Source organism: Polyergus mexicanus, unplaced genomic scaffold (assembly GCF_030449975.1).
Source record: "Polyergus mexicanus isolate NDT 795.1 unplaced genomic scaffold, iyPolMexi1.0 SCAF_11, whole genome shotgun sequence".
Lineage (NCBI taxonomy): Eukaryota > Metazoa > Arthropoda > Insecta > Hymenoptera > Formicidae > Polyergus > Polyergus mexicanus.
Window position 1 is genome coordinate 7,666,748 of NW_027223331.1, and position 21,273 is coordinate 7,688,020.

At 27.2% G+C, this 21,273-nt stretch overlaps 2 protein-coding genes and 2 non-coding genes across 5 annotated transcripts; 3 read left to right on the forward strand and 1 right to left on the reverse strand.

Annotated features, from left to right (window-relative positions):
* Nucleotides 1-16: 16 nt before the first annotated feature.
* On the forward strand, nucleotides 17-4,269 carry LOC138937632 (uncharacterized). The gene is made up of 14 exons (XM_070304082.1): nucleotides 17-275; nucleotides 702-892; nucleotides 1,021-1,459; nucleotides 1,579-1,727; nucleotides 1,808-1,923; nucleotides 2,163-2,299; nucleotides 2,419-2,552; nucleotides 2,674-2,800; nucleotides 2,870-3,107; nucleotides 3,180-3,344; nucleotides 3,445-3,642; nucleotides 3,775-3,857; nucleotides 3,932-4,095; nucleotides 4,183-4,269. Exons 2-13 carry the CDS (start codon nucleotides 709-711, stop codon nucleotides 4,059-4,061), a joined length of 2,100 nt encoding a protein of 699 aa, XP_070160183.1. The 5' UTR covers nucleotides 17-275; nucleotides 702-708; the 3' UTR covers nucleotides 4,062-4,095; nucleotides 4,183-4,269.
* On the forward strand, nucleotides 4,255-15,532 carry LOC138937633 (venom protease). Of its 2 annotated transcripts, none has more exons than XM_070304084.1 (7): nucleotides 4,255-4,343; nucleotides 9,830-9,915; nucleotides 12,286-12,627; nucleotides 13,096-13,398; nucleotides 13,915-14,016; nucleotides 14,498-14,649; nucleotides 15,168-15,532. In XM_070304084.1, the coding sequence occupies exons 2-7, from the start codon at nucleotides 9,846-9,848 to the stop codon at nucleotides 15,330-15,332; spliced, it is 1,134 nt and encodes a 377-aa protein (XP_070160185.1). In that variant the 5' UTR covers nucleotides 4,255-4,343; nucleotides 9,830-9,845; the 3' UTR covers nucleotides 15,333-15,532. The 2 variants fall into 2 exon arrangements, with proteins under 2 accessions (XP_070160185.1, XP_070160184.1); XM_070304083.1 differs by lacking the exon at nucleotides 4,255-4,343 and adding an exon at nucleotides 7,996-8,174.
* A 1,533-nt stretch (nucleotides 15,533-17,065) lies between these two features.
* On the forward strand, nucleotides 17,066-17,282 carry LOC138937976 (small nucleolar RNA U3). The gene has a single exon (XR_011447624.1). It is a non-coding gene; the product is annotated as a small nucleolar RNA U3 (small nucleolar RNA).
* Nucleotides 17,283-20,560: 3,278 nt separating this feature from the next.
* Nucleotides 20,561-20,776, reverse strand: LOC138937978 (small nucleolar RNA U3). Its single transcript, XR_011447626.1, has one exon. It is a non-coding gene; the product is annotated as a small nucleolar RNA U3 (small nucleolar RNA).
* Nucleotides 20,777-21,273: the final 497 nt, after the last annotated feature.

Below are 21,273 nucleotides of genomic sequence, written 5' to 3' on the forward strand. Positions count from 1 at the left end.
CTACACCAGTCTACATAAATTCTTTTCGATTTCACCATTATTTTACACTGACATAAAATAATTATATATATTCACACGTTTTTTTTTTTTTTTTTGTTTGAATAGATAGCAATTTAATCAAATTTGTAGTGTCTCGACTTCGAAGGTAATATCAGCATATGTGGAAAATATGATTTAAGTGTATGATCGCGCAGAGTCACAGAAAATAAATCTTATAAAAATGACGTGGTGAAGATACGCTTATCGTTTGATGAAAGTGTTGAAGAAATTATAAGGTAAACGCATTTTCGGCATACACGATTTATTTTATCGTCGTATTGATCCAAGACTTTATTGTAATAACATATAGCAAGAGATATGTCGGAGATATATATCTAAAGTTTCATTATATCTTTGGTAGTATCATGTAAAACTTGTTTCCTGTAATTCGATATCGTTCTCGATATCGAGAAGTTGTGCAATGTGAAAACATTGCCATTAAAAACGGAAAATTTTCAATCGTCGGGGCTGAGTTTTTATTCAGATTATTGCTATTGCAGATTTGCATATATATATATATATATATATATATATATATATAAAAAGAATTATTTTCATTATAAATCTAAATTTTATTTTAAGAATTATTTTCATTATTATAAATCTAAATCTTATTTTAAGAATTAGTAGAATTTATTATTGTAATTTTGAATCCATTGTAGAAATAGAATGGAGGAAAGTACAAGTTCGCAAAATGTTTGGCATAAAGGTAAGCCTGAGGAACAAAATGAGCTGTTTCAAGGAGAATCCACAACTGCGTCTGTAGAAGCTAATTCTACTTCGTTAGCTGATATATTTGATACAGCATTTACATCAACAGTTGATCCATCTCCGCAATCTCGATTTCCTTCTGGTATATATGAGAAACTTGATTACTTTTTAATCAATATTTTGCACATATAAAATATATTTTAATAATCTAAGATGCACATATAATATAAGACTACAATATAAGATAAATCAAATATATCTTATTTATAGGTAATGAAATGGAGTATGAGCATTTATTTGCAGATAGTGATATTGAGGAATCAGATGTAGCAGCTATAGATCCTTATACAAATTCAACTCATCCTACTACTTCTGAGAATAATTTTGTTTATGGGAATTTTTTAACACCACCAGATATCACTAGTGATTCACAGGAATATTGGCAATCTAATCTCTTAAATTGTAATATGTGCCAAAATAGACAAGATAGAAATTCTAAGAAAGAGCCACCAACTCGGCAGTTGAATAATTCTTGCGAGGAGAGATTATGTAATAATTATAGGACGAAAAGAATTTTACACGATCGTGATTTAGCAATCAAACATAAAACTAAAAGAAACGAAGAGCAAAAGTTATTGAATGGTCAACAACCAGATAATTTGAGTATAGCTGGACCATCTAGATTATCAGAACATTCTATTTCAAACAAGTATTTATAGTTTATTAATATATTTATGTATACAGTTGTTTTTCTTTTATAAAATACTATTATAAATAATATATAATACATAATATATAAATAAAACATAAATGTTATTTTATTTACAGTATAACGAGATCAACAACAAATATAGATCCTATAAGTGTGTTAGAAAGTGTGGGAGATCATAATTTGAGTCTGGCTATTAGTTTACATCGTTCAGCATATAATTCAAATATGTTAACTCGTCAAGAAGTGAAATCAGTGCATACACCTCGTATGTTTATAGCATTTATAATATACTAAACATACTTAATTAATTATTCTTATAAATAGTTAATTTTTTAATTTTAATAGAAAACGATGACACGCCATCAGCACCAGATTTGCAACTAGATTGGTCCTCTAGTAGTGATAGTGATGATGAAGACAGTTCAGTTGAAGTACTTGGTACTGTTAATCATAATGTCAAGGTATGTATACATAAATAATGTAATATATAAATAATATTTTAATTATATAAAATCTCTTTCAAATATCTTTCAAAGTATTATTTAAGTACTATTAATTTTTTTGGTGTAGAAAGGCTACACATGAACACATACATACATATATACATACTTACATACATTATATATATATATTATATAGATTTCTATGTATATTATAAAAACTTTATTTAAAAAAAAATATATTTCTTACATTGTTATAGAATTCGTTAGAAAATGCGAGTGAAGATAATCATACAGTTACTGTAGTTGACTTAACTGTAGAATCTGATGAAGAACACACACCGTCTACATCGACAAATCCTGTAGTTAGTCCATGGTCAGCAGATTATAATCATAGGTAAACTATATTGTGTGTATGTGTGTGTGTGTATGTTTGAATATTTTGAATTTTTTTTGTAAATTGTGATTATATAATTATTATGACATATGAATAATTTTTTTTTTTTTTTTTTTTAGAAGTAACCCACACTGTATGCGTGGATTCACAGGCATGGATTATTGGAATCATTTAACACACCATAACATGCATAATAGAGGCATGTATCACAATCACAGAATACCTGCTCATTCACGTTATGGATCTGTAGGAGGTAAGAGTTCTTTTTATAAATGTTTATCGTTTATCAATAATAAACTTATTTATTATATATATATATATATATATATATATATAAATGAAAAATATAAAGTTTTTATTATTATTTCATTTAGATGCATCTGCGAATGTAACAAGACCACGCATGCACCCACTTCAAGAAAGATTGTGGGTAAATCAACAACGCATGCAAGAAATACATAGACGAAGGCTTTATCACAGATTTTCGTCGCATCATGTCGCGTTAGTATTAATGTTACTGTATTATATTTTATCTGATAAAAAATATTTATTTGTAAATTATACTTTTAGTAATGCGGGACCATGTAATTCTCATATACATTCATCGACGTATGTTGCTCGAAGAAGTGGCGAAAACAACAGTCCTTCGAGTGCTCGATGTAACAATGAAACAGATAACGCAGCATATACGGAAAATTATCTTCCCCCTATTTTACCATCTCCGCAACAACCTACTGTTTATAGCCATCCTGAGGCTCGAGGGCCACCTAATTTCTATAGAGGATCATGCCCTGTGCTACCTATAATCGTAATTTGATTTTTGTTAGAATATAACATCTCCCGATATCATCTTGTAATTTGCATTTTATATTACTCACAGGTAAATCCGTTAAATGGCGTGGAAGAAATGGAGCAGACTCCTCCAATAATGTTGCCCTCAATGCCGGTACATCAACATGTGCATCATCATATGTATCATTATGATCCGCATCAACGGCCGTCTCAACGTATGCATCACGTTCACATTAGTTTCCATCCTCATATGGTATGTTTTTTTTTTTTTTTTTAATATGAAGTACACATAATGCGTGATTCTAGATATTGCGTTCAATCATTCATTCATCTTGTTTTACATACACATACAGCAAGGATCTGGAACACATGATATGATACCATATCCACCGTTCGGTCTATCGGATTTTGTTTTGCAAGGAGCGCGTCACATGTCCGCTCGATTGGACAATTATATGCGCATTGTTGATTTACGACGTATGGGTCATATAAATTGTGGGGCTACACAAGAATCTATTGAAAGCAACACATTCCCACATAAATACAAACGGGTAAGGATAGATGTTTATAGCGAAAGCTTTTAATATTATTTTACATGTATTTTATTTATACTACATGTATAAAAGCAACCTATTAGATTTAGATAATGTTACAATATGTTACATAAATATATTCGTTTATAGGTAAAAAAGGTTGAAAATGGAGAAGATGCTATCGAGAAGTGTACAATATGTTTATCTGAATTTGAAGATTGTGAAAGTGTCAGGTAATTAGTTTCAAAATTTTTATATAGCTTTAATAAAATTTTCTATATATTGTAAATTTTGTTTTGTTTTGTAGGAGGCTTCCATGTATGCATTTATTTCATATCGATTGCGTTGATCGATGGTTATGCACCAATAAACGTTGTCCTATATGTCGAGTGGATATTGAAACTTTTCTACATAAGGAGTTCACTACTTCGACATAGTTTAAGGTTTTTCATATCTGCCTCTTTTTAAAATGTAATTAGATATAATTCATATATTTCTAAATATTTCTAATATATATAATATGTATGTATGTATACATGATATTAAATATTTCTCAAGATGGTCCATCCAGGAGAAATTGTGTTGGGTTACCACTATTACAATGGATTAATGATGTAAAAATGTAATGGATAATCAAAATAATTACGAAATATGAGCAGAGTTCCTCAAGAAAACAAGAAGAGTTGTCAATGTTCAATTTTAATACATCTCTGACTGCGGTTGGTTTTATGCATAATGATAATAATGATAAATATATTGAAGACTAAATTTGTTTACATATATTAATGATTAATCAATATTTAATTTTTATCTTTGTTTATATATGTATACGACGTAAACAAATCTATACTATAAGAAATTTAAAATAACTCTCTTATATGACTTTACAAAAATATTATATATCTTTGAGTATAAAACATAGTTAAAAAAATATATACAAAGATATATAGTTTGGCAACTTAATTTGACTTTATATCGACATAGTACTTCTGGTATACAATACATATTATATAAATTATATGCATTCAGTGTACTTCAATTTATGAGACTAATGAAATTTCTATTGTAAATATTTTATTGATATCATGTAAATTTTTGTAATGCTTGGATTAAATTTGTGATCTTGACAAAATTCTATTACATGTCATATAATAGTATTACATGTCACATTACTAATAATAATTTAAAGCATAGCTGGTTTTTTCTTCTTTATGTCTTTTTATATACTGATTTGTATCTTTAATATTAATACCCTATTTTTTTATCCTAAATATTATATAATATTAACATAGATCTAAATATTGGAAAGTTATTATTTGCAATTGTAATTTACTATCAATTATTTTTTATGTGAGAAAGAATATCATTAGTACATTATTCAAATTATATTTGTTTAATTATATTTATTTCTTTTTATTTAATATTAAACTAAACTTGATATCAAATTAAATTGGAACATAGCACGCTATTTGAAATAATGCCGAAAATAATATATGATAAGTTTATATTTAAAAGAAATTATTTCCATATTAAACTTCTTTCATTAATATCATCGATGCTATGCCAAAGACTTAGCCTAAGTTATAAATATAAACGAATATTTGATCTGCAGAATAATTAAGCAATTTTGAATTAAAAATAATCGCCATTGTATGTATGAAATTTACAGAAAAAAATCACTGTATTGTCAGGCCTTATATATATTGTCACTCTTATATATATGTTATGTTACATAATAGAATCCAATATACTGTTCTCTAGTTATAATAATCCATAGTAAAAGCAACACTTTTTTTATGACATTGAAATATCTTCAATATTCAAGTTAATACTGTGACATAAATAATTTTATTTTGTCAATGTTCGATATAAAATGTAATATATAAAAAATAACATGAAAAGATACATCATAAGATTTTCTGTTACTAGTTTGATATTAAAGAATGAATTGAAAAAGAAAAAGCGAGAGAAGTATTATTAAATATTATTAAAGATATTATTATATATTATTAAAGATTATTGTAAAAAATCTGAAAAATATTTATAAAGATCTACACATACACATACATACATTTCTGCTAAATTATAAATTTTATTATTTCCGATTAATGTTATCTAATCTTACTAAAATCTTACATATATGTAATTTGTTTCATTACTGATGAATGATTGTCATCATGAAAATATTTTTACACTGCCATATAACAAAATTATTTATCAAAATTCATTTATTAAGATTATTAAGTGTAATAGTTCTACGACCATTGTATTTTATACAACACAAATTTTAGCTATTGTTTAATTGAATATATTAATTTAACTATTCATATAATATAGTTCATATATAATTAAAATTTCGGAGATGATGTGCATATAATGCGTATAATACGGTCTATTTCAAAGATCGTAAACAAAAAAGATATATTTGCCATATAGTTGCCGACTTCTTATTTTACGAAATAAGAGCACAGGTGGACACACATTTATATTAATTATGATTGTAAATCAAGAAAAATAATAATTCTATATACTTTCATATAAATAATAAAAAAATTTATACTATATATAATAAATTAAAATAATAATGCAAAATTGTATTGACTTACTGTTACAACACTAGAGTAAATGTTATGCAAAATACATGATTCTTTGAAAAGGTATCATGTTTTAAAACTCTTAAAATTATTTGATTCGCTATACACTCGTACATACGATTATGTATTCGATATTACTGATTGTGAACATGATTAAAAAATTCACTCGTGATATACAAAATGTCTGTGTTAGTAATGCACGCTTGCACTATCAAATACAAAAGATATAAAATTGGTTGCTGTTTATTATCGGTAAATCATCGCGTACGCGGAACTGTGTGACCTCGCACCGCTTTGTAATTATCAAAGATATGATAAATTAAAACATCATTATGTATCGTGTATGAGCAACATAAACGATAATTCAAGGTCACCTTTCTTTCTCAAGCCCAGAAATTTAAAACAGAATTGAGAGAAAGAAAGAAAGAGAGATTATCCAAAGTAACATTGGAAAAACAAAAAGGCGAGATATAATTGATTATGAAAAAGGTCTTCTCAATAGCCATATTATATAAGATTTTTCCCGATGACTCATATCGGGAATCTGAAGCATGAAACTTTTACGAATATTCCAGGACACCGATTTTTTTCATAAAGAGAATAAAGTTCTTGATTGTGTGTGCACATTTGTATAGCAATATGACAGTTTGATTATATCTATCATATACATATTAGTTATATGTATAATAAATAAATACAATAACGAACAGAGAAGCAATCAACCAATAGTGCTAGACTGGGGTTTAATTGTATGCGTGTAAATACGAAAGATTCTTCCATGTATATATTCATGTATATATGTGAGATATATGAAAATTGTGAAATATATCTTCGCATGCTAAATATATAAATAAATGCCGATTGTTACAATATGAAACAAGTAAAATGATATGCTTTTTTGCTTAAAATCGTACATATAATGGAGAATATTACATTTAAGTATAATTATGTCATACTTTTTTAAAATATCAATAACATAAAATGTACAAAATTATTTGCAAAACAATTTTTTTCACGCAACAAAACATATACTTACATTTTAAAAATTATCAACTGATTTTATACATTTAAAAATACTGTGACATATGTATAGTAAAATGATGTGACATTAAAATTCAACTGCTTTTTTAAAAGCACTTGGAATTGATTCTTTCTTATCAAAAAGCTTAATGGAAAGTCGTAATTTGTTGATAACTTATAATTTTTATAACAAAATATTTTTTGTAACATATATATATATATAATATTTTCTTAAAATTAAGTAAAATTTAATTAAAATTAATAGAGTTTTTTATTTATTTTTGATTTCGTAACTCAATTTTTTTTTAATACGCATTAGCTATTATTAATAATATTCAAAAACTATTAATATATCATAGCAAGATCTTTTTTATATGGCTTAAAAATAACTTAATTGTCATCAACAGTGTATAAATTAATAAAGAAAATATTGTGTGTGTATATGTATATATATATATATATATATATATATATATATATATATATATAATAGAAAAATATAAAATATAGATATTTTATATATGTAAATGATGAATTATTAATACAAGTTTAGTTTTAAGTTATACACACAGATGTGTGTAAAGCAGAAAAGATATATCATTTTGGTTGTTTCATATTGTAACAATCGGCATTTATATATATTTAGCATGCGAAGATATATTTCAGCAATTCTCATATATCTCATATATATACATGAATATACATGGAAGAAACTTTCATATTTACACGCATACAATAAAATCCCAGTCTAGCATATGACTATTGGTTGATTGCTTCTCTGTCCGTTATAAAGAGAATGCGGCAGAGGAGAGCAATTCAGTAATCCTCGTGCGGTGTTCATCGACGATTCCCGCTGTTCTCATTGATCTATCAATAACCAGTATCTTTACTTCTGTGTAAAACGATCTCAATCGTGTGCAACATATTAATTAATTAGTAAGTAATAATTAAAGCAGATTGAATTAATATCCGTTTTGAAAATTTTAATGTAAATAAAATTTTTAATAATATACAATACACACACACACAATAATTTTTTATTAATTTTTATATCAATTATCACTTCAGTTTCTATTGTCATAAGTATATAAAAATTATTTTTGCCACATAATAGCTCTTCTCTAGCCGATAAAATCTAAAGGAATGGATTATATCGTATCAATTTTAATCTCTTTCTCTCTCTTTGTCATTTTGTCTTTCAGCTTTAACCCCATGATAGCAATGTTACGATAAATTATGTATTTGAAATTGATGTGCGTATCAAGTTATCAAATAAAAATTGCATTATATTATTTCGAAAATTGCTGATGCCTAATTAACGCGCGAAAAAAATTATGTTTTGTTAAACATTACATCTTCTGATCGATTTGTATGATAATTATACTTGACTGCAGTTGGCTTGAATTTCTAAATTATATATATATTGTCATGATAATTATAAGCATCAATATAATAATTAAGGCAAAAGATGTGTGTCCGTGTTGTATTACAATACTTCGATATATATATTAGCATCTTATTATTAGACACTTCTTATAAAGATATATACTATCGGTAAACATGATAAGAAAGTAAACAAAATTCTTAATATTGTTCTAAACAAGATAACATGAACGTTGTGATATTTAATAATTAAATAAAAAGTGTTTTTATTGTCTTTCGATTTCAAACATAATAAGTATATCTTCTATCTGTTTTCATAATTTTTCAACCGTCGATTTTTTTATGAATTTGGGATATAGCTTTTTTTTTAGCAAAATTTTAAAAACTTTGAAATTTATTAGTATTTATTAAACTTTGAATAAGAATATTTATTCCATTAGTATACATGTTATATATACTAAATAATATATATAGATATTATAAGATTTTGCATCAGTATACGTATTATAAATTGTCTTTTAAATTTAACAAGAAAACGTGGTTTTTTATTTTGAGACTATAATTAAATTATTGACTTATCGTTTCACAGTAATCTTTCCGGGAAATTTTAATAATTTGTCAATATTGTAACTATTTCAATGTGCGTATATATCTTCGAGTTGATGTTATTAGTGTGATGCTATTTTTATTTAATTCGGAGTGATTTTATTTCTCAATGTCAGATATAACTTGTAATTAACTTTGACCATGAAATGAATCGCAGGGGAATCCGCTAACAATCTTGTCACGCTAGGTTGCAAATGTCTAATATAAATCATCCATTATGTTTGGTTCGCATTCATTCAATGTCGCGGGGGGTACCCAAGCAGAACTTATTTTTACGCCCAGTAAAAACCTAATAGCGCTGTAGAAGCATCGAAATCTCCGAGCACGTGCTACGTCCATTGAATTTCTTTGCAATGTTCTTATTTAACACTCCTCTTCACACGCGTATCTTTTCTCTCTTAAATCTCAAGCAATGCATCTCGTTTCTTTTTTGTTTTCCAGTTTTGCTGATGTGTAATCTAAGGCCCATTTTACATTTCTTAACAATCTAATTATTGAAACTACTTGGGGATACAAAAAATTTATTTATAAATTGTATGATTGACAAGATTGACATGATTAAATATTGACAATGAGATAATATAATGTATGTGAATTTTTAGGATAGACGCGTGATTTATGATGTGGTCTTCCGTCATCGTATTCATCAGTTTGCTATGTATATTAATACCATCAACGCAGTCTCAAGGTATGTGTTTTTTATTACCATTTCGAGTAATATATGTGTCTACAGATTCCATTACAATCTCGTCACAAACGTCGGTCAGATTTTACTTGCGAATTACTAATACCTATTTATTTCTTATAACAGCGAATTAATATTTTGAACGAAAGAATATCCATATGTCTAGACACAAAATATTGTATTATCTAATTCTATGTAAATACATATTGCTGTCATTATTCTCGAATGTGTCTTCCGTCTTAATTATTACTTTATCCATAATGACTTAATGGCTTTAACAGTCTTCATTACTATATATTGTAAGAAATATTATAAGACTTTTATAAAAGTTATATCTAAATTATATATTATATTATATCGTTTTATGATAATTAAATCAATATATTTTTGTATATTAAAAACTATATTTTTTAATAATTTAACGCGTGCAAAATTTGCTATTTTTTCTTCACAAATTTTTAATTAATCTTTATAGGTATATGAAATTTAAAAACTTTTTACATTATATTATTACTCAGATTACCGAGAAATTATAGTAGCAGGTATTGACATAGAATTATCCGAACACGGCCAAGGCGAGATTCTTTAAACCGAAAGAACGAGAGTCTCCTGTAATATAGTATGACCGTCGATGAAGGTCGGCTGGAGGCCGATTTGTTGCGACATTTTACATTTTCTTTTCAATGATTCGATGTTTCTGAGAAAAATACCGCCACAAGTTAAAAGAATCATTTGATTATACAGTCTGTCAGATTCGTGATTGAAATTAATATGATGTAAAGTGTATTTTGTGATAAATACTGAAAGTTTCAACGAGAAATTATTAATATCACAATAATTAAGAATATATGTTTAGGACAGGCATTTTCTTATATAATTTTTTTTTTAATTAAATAGAAGAAAGAAGAAATTTAAGAAAGAATAATCGTTGTGCGACATAATAAAAAATTAACGGCTCATTATATAATCATCACGATTCTATTTTCATATTAATTAATTATTATAATCACATGTAACATAATTGAATCGGTAGAAAATTTGCCGGAAGTGGTCGCGGTTATTGATTTATAAAATAATATGAATAGAAATAAGTTATTACGACTGCTTTATTGTGATATAAATAGTGATATAATTACAATACTTAAAACTTAAAGATACAATCGATAGAAAGAGTTTGTACAGTTATGCAATATATTATATCTTAATGCAATATATAAGTTTAAGAAATTCTATAATAAATATTGCAAATTAAAAAAGTCTTCAATAAAGGATAAAAAGTTAAAAATTACATAATCAATGAAACAAATAAAGAACATGATCAAATGTAATATATATGTATGGTATGTGTTACATATTAATATATCAAAGAAATATTTCGAAATCAATAATTAATTTGAAAAGAAAATCTTTTTATAAATATACATATAATATTTTGCTCTAAAATAAGGAAAGATATAAGTTTTAACTTTATGCGGCATAAATATCTGACAATGAATAGCTAGACGTATCCATAGAATTGATCTTGCTTCATAAATGTATTTCACTGTACAATGAAATGATGAAACCATGATGATATACTTACCGGAATACTTTAAATTTATAGTCATGAGATTTTAAAAGACAGTACTTAACGATGCAACATTAACAACATTAGCAAACATATTATTCACTTGTTTCACAGAAAATGCATTTACATACTATAACTAGTATTTAGATATAAGATCAGACATACATAAATCTTTATCAAATCTACATAAATGTTTAATGCTTGATAGTTTATTGCGCAATAAAATGCATTTCATTACGAAAACTGTATGTATACAATCCTTCAGGCTAAATCATATTTCTACAATTATGTACGACTATCCTATAATTCCTATATTGATTAATCAGAGATTTTTGAAGAATTGATCATTATAACTGTAATAACGAAGTATTTACGGGACATTATAATTAATCTAATTTTTATACAATATATGTAAAATATATGTATATTATATATCTAAAATTAATACTATGTCAATGTATAAGAAGTTATTTACAAGACATATGGAATTTTATTTACAGTTTTATGTATCGTGTAATACAGAAAATATTTGAAGAAGTTTAATATGCATACATACAAAAAATACGTATTAGAATATATACACGTATATATACATTAGGATATATAGCACATAAGATTATAAATAGAATCTTATCCTAAGTCTTTTATCGCGAGTTATAGATCGTCTAAAGCAAATTTTATAAAAACGTTAGTCTATAAAATTATACACTGATGTGCATATAGATAAAAAATCGTATCGACTTTTTTTAAAGGAATTCACTAAATAATAGTATTAACTTCGTTAAATTTAAGCTTTGACGTTACAGGTTCATGCCAGAATCCGCAAGGACAACCTGGCATATGCATAAATATCAGAAATTGTGCAGCGTTGCTCAACCTTTTGCAATCGAATTCTCAAGATCCAGCGGTAGCAAATTTTCTCCGTTCTTCGGTTTGCGGATTCGAGGGTAGAGATCCTCGAGTTTGCTGTCCTATCAACATCAATGGCGGAAATACCGGTAATACAGGAAACGCAGACAACAATTTGGAAGGCGATCAAGGTCGTAGCGAGATCACGAATACTGTATACGGTCCTTTGTATCCACCCGATTGCGGATTCAGTAATGTAACGCTACGTAGAATTGTTGGTGGCGAGCCAGCTTCGTTAGGTACGAATGACTTTTATGCTAGAGAAACTCTCAAGATCAACGTTTTAATATATTTTTTTATTCCTTATCACACAAAACGTCAACGATCATATTTAAAAAAATTATAATATGTTTCTGAGAAAGTTTATAATTTTAAAATACGTCTTCCTTGTTTTCTAAACTCGGAGAAATTTTATAGAAGCGTTTTCTTTTCATCGATTTTCTCTTTGCGAAAATTGAAGACTTTTCTTTCTGTTACGAACGATTTTTTTTTCACATGTCAATAAGCGAAAATAAATAGCTTAATTTGCTTTTAATTTTACATAGCCTTCGTTTCGGCAGAATCTTAAATTTTAATGCTTAATCGATACAATATTGATACAAATGCCGATTACAAAATATTAAGCGTCACATAGATCAGTGTCATTGTCAGTGTTATTAATGAATCTGTAACGCTAATAATAATAACTAATTGATTGAATTTTGCAGGTGCTTGGCCTTGGCTCACCGCTCTCGGATATAGAAGCCCGAGAGATCCGAATGTTCCGAGATGGCTTTGCGGCGGCGCTTTGATTTCCACTCGGCACGTGCTCACTGCTGCGCATTGCGTACACGGACGGGACGATTTGTTCAAAGTACGTGTAGGTGACTTGGATCTCAACAACGATTTCGATGGAGCGTCTCCCTTCGAGGACTTTATCGAGAGAAAAGCAATACACCCCGACTACAATCCCACGAGCCATACGAACGATGTGGCTGTCCTGAAAACGACTCTAGAAGTATCTTTTACACGTGAGTTTCCCCTATTCTATTAATTTTTTTTTTTTTTTTTTTTTACATGATTGTTCTCAAAAAAGACCAAGAAACCGTGTAAAATTTATTATTTATTTATTTTTATTTTTCCCGCGCTTTGTCTTTTTGTCAACGTAATTCGTTATGATATATTTATCATTTCGCGCCAAAAAGAATTACAAAGAGATATCAAAACTTTTCAAAGATTGTTTTTAAAAAATTGTTTTCCTTTTCGCTTCTAAGTGAAAATTATTTGATTAAGGATAAATCTTTACATTTACAATTAGATCTTTTCTACAAATATAATAGATACATTAAAATATATAGGTATTTGATTTATAAAATCGATAAAATCTGCGCAAAACTAAATATTGTCATCACAATTTTCAAAAACAGATATTAGCTATTAGCAAAATTAGATATTATAACTTAGATAGTTTCTATATATATAGAATTTTTTTAACTTCTTTTCTTATCACTTTATAATAAATTGATATCAACTTTATAAATTTTCAGCAACGGTTCATCCCATTTGTCTTCCAGTAGATGATTTTAATAGATATAGAAATCTGGAGAATACATATCCTTTCGTTGCTGGATGGGGATCGGTTATTTTCCGTAAGTACTGATTGAAATAAAAACTACACGCACACAAATTCGCATATTCTTTACTAATTATAATCTGTGATAAATTTTTCTAATTTCTGATTATAATCTGATAAATATATGTATGTATACATGAAAAATTTAATAAATATGTAATAATTTTATATGTCAGATAGTGCTAAAATGCTTTGTATTATAATTATACGGACCAAAAAAAAATTTTTGTCAAGTAATTCCAATTACAGTAGGTGTTTCTTATAGATTTTCGGCCACAAAAAGAAACGCCGTTGTCCAAATTGCTATAAATTAGAAATCGCTGATTTTTCACTTTAAAATTCAAAATAGCTTTGAAACCTGACATGATGCAGCAATTTGGAGAGCGGCATTGTTTTTTGTGACCAAAAATCTATAAGAAACATTTATTCTGATTAAAATTACTTTTTATATTTTTATTATAATATAATTTATTTTATAATATTGTTATTTTTTTTAGGCGGACCCACAAGCAGTCGGCTTTTGCAGACACAAATTCCTGTACGTACAGAAGAAGAATGCAAAAGAGCTTTTCAGAATTTTAAAGGAAATGTAATAGATAGCCGCGTTCTATGTGCCGGCTATGCTCGAGGTGGAAAAGATGCCTGTCAGGTGAGAAATAATTGTAGAATTATATTGAGAGAAAAAATTAATAAAAAATTTATAAATTTATTTGCCATATTTTTTAAAAATGGCTTAATCAATAAAAAAATTAATTAATTAAGTTATGCGCATATATTATACGCTTTAATAAATTGAGCAGGTATTCTCCGAAAAGTTAATTGTTTTTAATTTGAGCTATCCATACTTTGATTCCAAATCGATTTTTTTTTTATCCTTCTTAGTATCATTATTGATATAATTTTATTACTATCCAATTAATAGTTTGCTATAAGCATAATTCTATAAACTTCTAAAAATTTTTGTATTTTTGTTGTTATTTATACATGTAACGACTTGTGTGTGTTAATACGATGTATAATGAGAAACGAATTATAATATAGCAATTTAAAAAAAAAAACAAAACTGAAATTTAAAAGACAAAAGGTCTACTAATTTGCTAAATAAATATTTTTTATTAATTATTACTAATTTATTTTTTACTAACGATATGAAATATGGTTTTTCAGGGTGACAGTGGTGGGCCAATGATGTCTCCTAGTCCTCGAGATCATAAATTTTATTATATTATTGGAATAGTATCATATGGTTTTAAATGCGCAGAACCAGGTTTTCCAGGAGTATATACAAAGGTTACAGCCTTCCTCGATTTCATCACGAGCCAATTAGTATAAATAACTCATTTAAAGGAAAATAGAAACTTTCCGTCCATTTCTTTCTTAGATCTTAAAAACTGAATGTTATATATATTTGAATAAGATGTATATTATAATTATCTTTCATATAAATAAATTATATGATTTTATCATTAAATATTATAAACAAAATATTAATAGTATTAAATAAATTATTAAAAATAACACTTATCATAAATAACTTAATTATTTATTATAATTATAATAAAAATTATTTATATAGCGTAACGTTTTGTTTTGTTTCATGAAGCAATCTTTTATTTTATCTTTATTATGTAACATTTCATAATTATTCTAAGTATAATATTACAAATAGAAGTTTTGTTTATTGTGCTTTGTTTAAATAAAATAAAATAATTGTGTCTGTGTGTGTGTGTGTGTGTGTAATTTATCTATCTATTAATATGTTTAATAATATCTAATTTAATTAAAAATTATGAAAATATAATTTTATTATTTATATATTTTTTCTCTTTTGTTATCTTGCTCTAGTATTTATTAGTTCTATTAGTATATTATATATTTATTAGCTTTATGCTTACTTTAAATGGTTATATATTTTTAACGGTTAAATCCCAGACAGCGCAACAAAGCCAAGAGATTTATTTTAGAGATATCTAAAAGACACGATAAGATATCTTTAAGTTGTCTTTTAGACATCTTTTAGGGATGATATGTATAGTCTAGAATATAACGGGTATATATTTATATACATGTATATACTTCTCGTACGCATAAATTTACATGAAAATTAACGGTTAGTCATCATACTCTTTATTTATCAGGATTCCAATTTTCCTTTTCTAAATAAAAATTCGAGAGCCACTTTTCACGCACGCAATTAAATTTCAATTAATTTAATCGACGATTAATTTATTAAATAGTATTGACAGTATTTTGTTTTAATATAGACAGGATTATGGCGTTTGAATCATGAAAAAATTAGATTAAGGACAATGAGTTATATAATTAGATAATTTGCTGTAATTCTGCCAGTTGAATTAGTCAACGATTAATTTAATTGGAGTTTGGTTGAAGTGGCTTTGGTTGAAGTAATCTTGATTAAAAGTCGTAGAACGCTCGCTAAATATATATAAATAATGCCATTTATGAAGAATAATGAAAAGTCTTTGAAAGATATAAATTCTCTATTATGTATCAATAAAAAGAATGTTATTTTTCTCAAAGAAATAGATTATAATTAAATAACATAATTAAATTATATAATTGAATTCAGTTGGATGATATGCCATCGCATACAAATTTTCAATAGCATAAGTAAATTAAAACAATAAGATAATAAATACTATGAGTTTATTATTATTTAATAAAGAAAACAATAACAATAATACGTAAAAAAATATTAATTACGAATAATATGATAATAATAAAATAATATAATAATTAATATTAAATAATAATAATTAAGTATTATAATAATATATAAATAACGAAACTAATAATTTATAATATTTATTGTTATACCGTTTTCTATTATTATCAGTTATGCTATTGGAAATTTGTATATAATAGTCTTTAATGCGTATCAGTGTGCAGCGTACACGAGTCATCCAATCGAAAGTTCTATTATTAGATTTTTCCGCCTTAATACCTACTTTGGTCGCTAGAGGGACACAACGATAAAGTGTTAACTCGTATTTAAAATTCAACTGCTCATAGTATATATATGGCCTGGTAGACAGCAAAATTTTAAGATCATGCTTCACAGGATCAGTTCTGTAGTATGTGATCTCATTCTCCCTCCCTAACATGGGAGTAAAACGTAACCACGATGAGGAGAGGTAGCTCTCTTCCTTGAGCGTGAGAACGACACGAGTTCTCGACTTGTTTCGAGATCTCTGTCATCGATGATCGTTCACTCTTTGCACTCAGTGCAAAGGGGATGGGAAGTGGAGCTTTCTGAGTGGTTATACCCAATAAATTTCTAAAGATAAAAAAATATTTGCAGATAGAAGTGTTCAATTTATTAAAGTCGTTATTAATTTTTACATATATGTTTTAATTTGCTCTGTTTGTTCTGATTCATTTACCATACGTAAATGTTTCTTCACCGACGATCGGCCATATCACGTTCTGCAATTCTTCTTGAATTTTCTCTCTGTACTTTGAAAATTTATAAATCACATCTGAAGTTGTAAGAAATTATATATCTCGTGTCGATGAACGAATTCATTGCATAGGAAACAGAATGCAATAATAGATTTATATTCATCACCTTGATGCTAGAATGTTTCTGCAAAAGTTTGAAAGGTAAACTCTTGCTAAAGTGGATGCTCCTTTTACGAAAAATACAAAACATGCGATTCGATAAATGCACGAGTTTTATCGGCTTAAAATATCGCCGGCGATGTCTTTTCATTTTCGGCCCTGCGAACTGCGATATGATCAACTTTTGACTCGTGTGTTACAGATTGATGTAAAATGTATGTCATGTTGTCGTTTGATCATAATACTCGATGTACGAAAAATATAGATAGAGATTCTATTAATCAATGAAGTTGAAAGTGATTTTTTTAAATAAATTGCATAATATGTTTACTATATTTATTTATTTATTTTGTAAACGCGAAAAAATTTCTTGTCGTAGTATTAGTATGAGACATAATTTTTTACCGATAAAACTAATAACAATAATTTAAATTAAAATAGAATATTAATATTTTTACGATAATATTACATAATGCCGTCGAACAATTAAGTTTCGAGATTCGCTCCGCATTTCTGAACGTTTGTTCCATTTCTGCTGCCATTTTAGGGGATTATTCGCAACTTAATATTCAACAATGTGATGCAAGTTTTAAATTATTTGGTTCAATAGTTAATGAGATGCAGTCGTGCGACGTTAGAAAATTTTTTGTTTAAAAATCAGGATAATGGAAGAAATGCTTGACAACACTTAAATTCAACATTTAAATTCTTTAGCGTTAAATTAGAGAAGTAAACATTGGCACGCTATCATTTACGTATCTCGAGTCTGTTATCATTCGCGTGACGATACTCGGAATAGGAAAGTAATCGTGCGAGACGTTCCGTCGAATTTCTTCTTTAAACGCGATCGCGATCGGGAAATTATTTGCTATTATAATATAATTAATAATTAATTAACATTTATAAATAATATGTAACTACATATATATATATCGCGACGGTAGAAAATAAATTATAAATTATCATTTCGTTGCGATCTTTACGGATAATAATTATTTCTTTAACAACAACACATAGAGTCAAATATATTTTTTTCTCGCGATGTCATTTGACTTTTTGAGATATAATTTGGATATAATTTGGATTAAGAATGTGCTATAAAAGGATTGAATCGTAAAATCAAATAATTTATATAACGATAAGATCCGTGATAAATTAATCATTTAATAAATAATTTATCTATAATTTAAAATACTTACATAATTTAATATATTTCGAATATATATTTTATAGTACTAAATAATAAAATATTTCAGGAGCGAATTGGGACGATACTTTAAATGTGCCGAAAAGTGTTTTTCTTCGGCTATTAATGGTTGTATATATATTCAGGGTTGGGAAAGTTACTTTATAAAAGTAACTCGTTACCGTTACTCGTTACTAATTTTAAAAAGTAACTCGTTACCATTACAGTTACTAAAAAGTAACGAGTCGTTACAATTTCCGTTACTTTTTTACAATACAAACTAATAAATTATTTTGCATAAGAAAAACTTTTAAAAAATTGTAAGCAAGATTTCATTCAAGATTTATTACAAAATAAATGATTAAATTTTATCGAAATTCTTTATTAAATTTTAATAAAATTTGTTGCTCCATAGTATCATCATTTAAATGCCCTCTTTGTGGTGTTAATACAGAGCCACCGATTTAAACATTCTTTCTACAGACGCACTGCTTGGTAGAGCTGTATTATATTTAATAAAAAGTTTTTTAAGTTTTGGATAGTCGTTTAACATTTCTATATTACAATTATTTGATTTTAAAAACCGTTGCAATTCTTCTTGTTCAGATTCATTTTGCACCGTTTTTTGCTCAAAAATGAAAAAATCATCGCGATCGTCAGATTTTCCAGCTTTTGAAGAATTTTCAGTTGATCGGATTCCTAATAAATCCTCCAAGTAATTTTCAGCACGTTTTCTTTTTTCTTCGGTTAACCAGTTTAACTTAAATTTTGGATGTAAACATGCTGCTATTATTATTTCTTCTGTTTCAAATATTGTACGAAATCTAAAATCAAATATAGTAAATTAAGCGACATTGTTTGTTTTATTGAAATTAATACTTTTGAATCAATAGTTTAAAATAAAATAATATTTTTCAATTAAATCCTTATTTAAAATTAAATAACATATGTATTAATGAAATTAATAAGTTACCTTTTATTTAAACCTTGCTGAATAGCTTCAACTAATGAATGGCAATCTATAAGGTCAGATTTATTGAGATTTTCTAATTTTCGTTGCAAGGTACTTAGAACTGGTAGTAAATGAGAGCTCTGCTTTTCCGAAAAGATAAAGCTCTCATTGGATATCGCGCGTCGCGTCATCGCACTGGTCTGCAAGAGCCATAAGTTGATCAATCACATTCAAGCATTTTTACAACATTTTAAGAATGCTAATTGGTCGATTTGCTTACGGCTTTACGGTTAAGATAAAAATTTTATCACGCACAATAGCAAGAATAATTAATATCTTAAATAAATCAAAAAATTTGAAAAAAGTAACGATAAAAGTAACTGTTAAATTCGTTATTCGTTACCGAAAAATCTAACGAAGTTACTTTTTCCGTTACAAATAAAATTTGTAACGCCATTACCGTTACAGTTACCGAAAAAAAGTCATTGTAACGGCGTTATTTCCCAACCCTGTATATATTATATACATAATATATATATATATATATATATATATATATATATATATATATATATATATATATATATATATATAAATACTTCTTAAACTTTAGGCTATGGTTTAGTTTTCAAGGTACAGAAGAAAACTTCAAGAAAAATTGCAAAACGTAAAAAATATGATCGATCGTTAGTGAATAAATTTATTAAGTATCTCACACAGTGCGGCCGACAAGTGATTCGGAGCGAATTGAAAATATATACAAACGTACAAATTCTACACAGATTTTAATAATCACTTCTATTTGCAAATATTTTTATCTTTAGAATTTATTAGGGTATAACCACTCAGAAAGCTCCACTTCCCATCCCCTTTGCACTGAGTGCAAAGAGCGAACGATCATCGATGACAGAGATCTCGAAACAAGTCGAGAACTCGTGTCGTTCTCACGCTCAAGGAAGAGAGCTACCTCTCCTCATCGTGGTTACGTTTACTCCCATGTTAGGGAGGGAGAATGAGATCACATACTACAGAACTGATCCTGTGAAGCATGATCTTAAAATTTTGCTGTCTTCCAGGCCATATATATACTGTATGTGATTGGATTTTTACTACGAGTAACACTTTGTCATTGTAGCCCTCTAGTGACCAAAGTATGTTTCCTTAAAGGGTGTTTCCTAAGTAAGTACATAAACTTGAAGGGAATATTCCTTTGCTTATTTTGAAAAGAAAAAGTTCTGTGTCTAAACATGTGTCCTACTTCGTTTTCAAAATGTAAAGCCAATTATACATATATATATAGTTTTTAAAAAAACGTATAGAAGCTTAAAAATAATACTTGTATTAAATTTATTTTATCATTATTATGAATTATGTGTGTATACAAAGCTAATCAATTTCACGAAATGAGAAACAGTTTTATATTCAGAAATACATATGTTAATGAAAGACTACCTTTTTTTCTATATTCGGAATTTAACATCGGACTACAAATATTTCGAAGAAATCGAAAACTCATGCCATTCTCAGGGAAGAGAAGAATTATTGCTTCTCAT